Here is a 2593-nt window from a genome sequence, read left to right as displayed (position 1 = left end):
TAGTTTAACATTGGGAATTCATTTTTTGTTATTTTTTATTATTATTTAAAGTTATTTGTTTGTGAGGTGATTGGTTGAGATCTTTTTATGAGCTGTTTAGTAACTCCCATTTCTATTAGTTACTAATTTTTTCTTTTTAGCTTTATTTCTTTCTATTTAACTTTTTTATTTTATTTTTTCTATTTTTTCATGAATTATAGTTTTTTATCCATATTTTCTATTTAAGATGATAAATTTTAGAGAGAAAAAAATAATTCAAAAAACTTTTCCAATAATTTTTTTTTGTTTTATTACTTTTTATTTGACTTATACTTGTTTTTGTCTTTTTATATGGTTTTGTTAAGATGACAAATTTTAAAAAGGAAAAAATAATTAAAAAATATTTTCCCAATATTGAAACTAAGTTTTTTTATATCAATTTGAACCAAACACTAACAAAAAAATAACATTATAAAGCTTCATTACAACCTATGAAATAAAAAACTCACTAAAAAAACAACATTTTAGCACAAAATTTTCACATTCATTTCTATTTTTTTTATAAAAGCTTTAATTAATCATGTCACACTGTATCAACTGTTCATGCTCCTATTAACTATATTTAAACTAAACAATAGATACTAGATATTACTTAACACTGGTTATACATATTATAAATTCCCACTTATCTTTATTATGAAGCTCCCACTTTATAAGTCATAGCTATTACGGGTGGTATACATAAAAAGTAAAGAGCATTTTTCCAAATTTGTTCGGCATTTTATAACCACGAATTCAAATGAAACGATGCATTTCGGTTTGCAGGGCTTTCAATGCTGGGGGTGGCACGCAGAATACCATCATGACTCCGCTCTTGCTCTCTGGCGGAGGCAGCATTAAAATTGGGCAGAATAAAAATTTGCCAGGCCAAACAATGCTGGGCTGGCCCAACCCAAAATCCACCTGATGAAATCCCAACCACCTCCAATCACTAAGATACGTGTCTTCCGGACATATTTGCACATCTGTGATCTTTTGGAATGGACGTTTCATCTCCAGGAAGGATATGCTCGACCTTACGCGCTCGTCGTTTACAGATGTTTTTGCCTTCTTTATCATCTTCACAGCATGCAAAAGGGATCCATTGACAACCTCTTGTGCTGTAGCGCTGCGTGCACATCCCAAGTACACAGCATTGCCGTAGTATCCTTCTGCAAGGGGGGGCTTTAACACCGTCCTTACGTCCACAGCGAAAATAAGCCTAACAGCGCTATGAAGAGAAATTCCCAGAGCTATTGTTCTTGCTCGCCATGCCAACGCGGATAAAACTTCGAACGTGGTACAATGCTCCTCCAGCTCCTCTGCGATGGGCTGTTTTATCCTTTGTAAAGCATCCGAGCTCAAGAAAAATGAAGAGATGACCAGGTCGTCAGCCTTCACATTGCCCAGCTGTATGGCAGAATTAGGGTTGACGAGGAATCCACTTTCAAGGAACTCGTCATGGGGAAAACGGACAATAGGAGGCTGGTGGGGTTTGAGAACTTCTCTCTGCCATACTGGTTCAATGGAAAGCTTTGCTTCTCCTCTAGCAATCTCTGCAACTCCATTAAGAAACTGCGCTGCCCCTCGCCCGTCACACAGACTATGGTTGAAACTCGCACCCACAACAAGGCCCCCGCATTTGAAGCGCGTTACCTATTATTTTCATAATAAAAGTCAGTTAAAACGTTAGGGTGAATGACAAATGAAGACCCAAAAGTACGAGGAATGAAGTTTACCTGAAAAATGAGAGCGGGGACATCCTCGACCTCAGCAAAGTGATGGAGCAGAGGGGCGAAGGAGGGTTTCAGGTCTTCCAGTATACCCAACTCTGAAAGAGTGTTGTCCGTCGCGGCTTCAACGAAGAGGGCACCCTCTCCCGTGCACTCTACTTGGAGTTTTCGGCCATCTTGGGTTCTCGTTACCCTGCCTGCAAGTGGGTAATAGTAAGTCAATGCTTCTGACAGTGCATCCCGAATAACTTTTACAGGATTTTGGACTTTCTGAGAAACATTAGTGTAAACAAGCAAAGCATCAAATGTAATTCTCAAGACGATCTGGTCGTCGAGATTGGACAGATAGAGGATGGTTTTGGGAGAAGGTCGGGAAGGTGGTACCATGATAGACGCTATTACATTTACAGGGACCTGAACTTGGGAGCAATATTCCTTCATATTGACGCTTTCCATTGATAAACCCTAATCTTTGAACACTACTTGACCTCCTCATTCAAAAGCGGAAGCATTCAAATTATATAGATGGATGATATGGATTATGACGCACGTGTGTGTTGTGTGGATTGGTTGGTTGTAGAAGTCGTTTTTGTCAGCAAAATATTAGGTAGTCGTAACCTAACCTAACGTACTTGCAAAACACTGGCAAACAAAATTACAAAATATCTCGCATCTCTGACTTTTCTTGTCAGTTTTTAATTACTTGGCAAACAGTGGCCAACAAAACTACAAAATATGTGGTATCTTTGAATTTTCTTATCTGTTTTTGAATTATTATATATATATATATTTTCTAGAATTTCATTTTTTAATTACTTAGAAAACAGTGGCAAACAAAATTA

At 37.4% G+C, this 2593-nt stretch overlaps 1 protein-coding gene across 1 annotated transcript; it reads right to left on the bottom strand.

Moving 5' to 3' along the window:
• Positions 1–737: 737 nt before the first annotated feature.
• LOC149243592 (3'-N-debenzoyl-2'-deoxytaxol N-benzoyltransferase-like) lies at positions 738–2243 on the bottom strand. Its single transcript, XM_089367833.1, has 2 exons — positions 1758–2243; positions 738–1674 (listed from the first exon to the last, which is right to left on the bottom strand). Exons 1-2 carry the CDS (start codon positions 2205–2207, stop codon positions 775–777), a joined length of 1350 nt encoding a protein of 449 aa, XP_089223959.1. The 5' UTR covers positions 2208–2243; the 3' UTR covers positions 738–774.
• Between the last annotated feature and the right edge of the window lie 350 nt (positions 2244–2593).

This window comes from Pinus tabuliformis, chromosome 8 (assembly GCF_031772625.1).
Source record: "Pinus tabuliformis cultivar Carrire ecotype Pingquan chromosome 8, CPIR1, whole genome shotgun sequence".
In the NCBI taxonomy this organism is placed as follows: Eukaryota; Viridiplantae; Streptophyta; class Pinopsida; order Pinales; family Pinaceae; genus Pinus; species Pinus tabuliformis.
This window is presented reverse-complemented; position numbering and strand designations above follow the sequence as displayed.

Bases quoted from the DNA above. Each gene is read 5' to 3' on its own strand.
- LOC149243592 (XM_089367833.1), bottom strand. From the start codon at position 2,207: ATGGAAAGCGTCAATATGAAGGAATATTGCTCCCAAGTTCAGGTCCCT. The intron at 1,675-1,757 runs GTAAACTTCATT...TGAAAATAATAG, and splicing joins TCCCCGCTCTCATTTTTCAG to GTAACGCGCTTCAAATGCGG.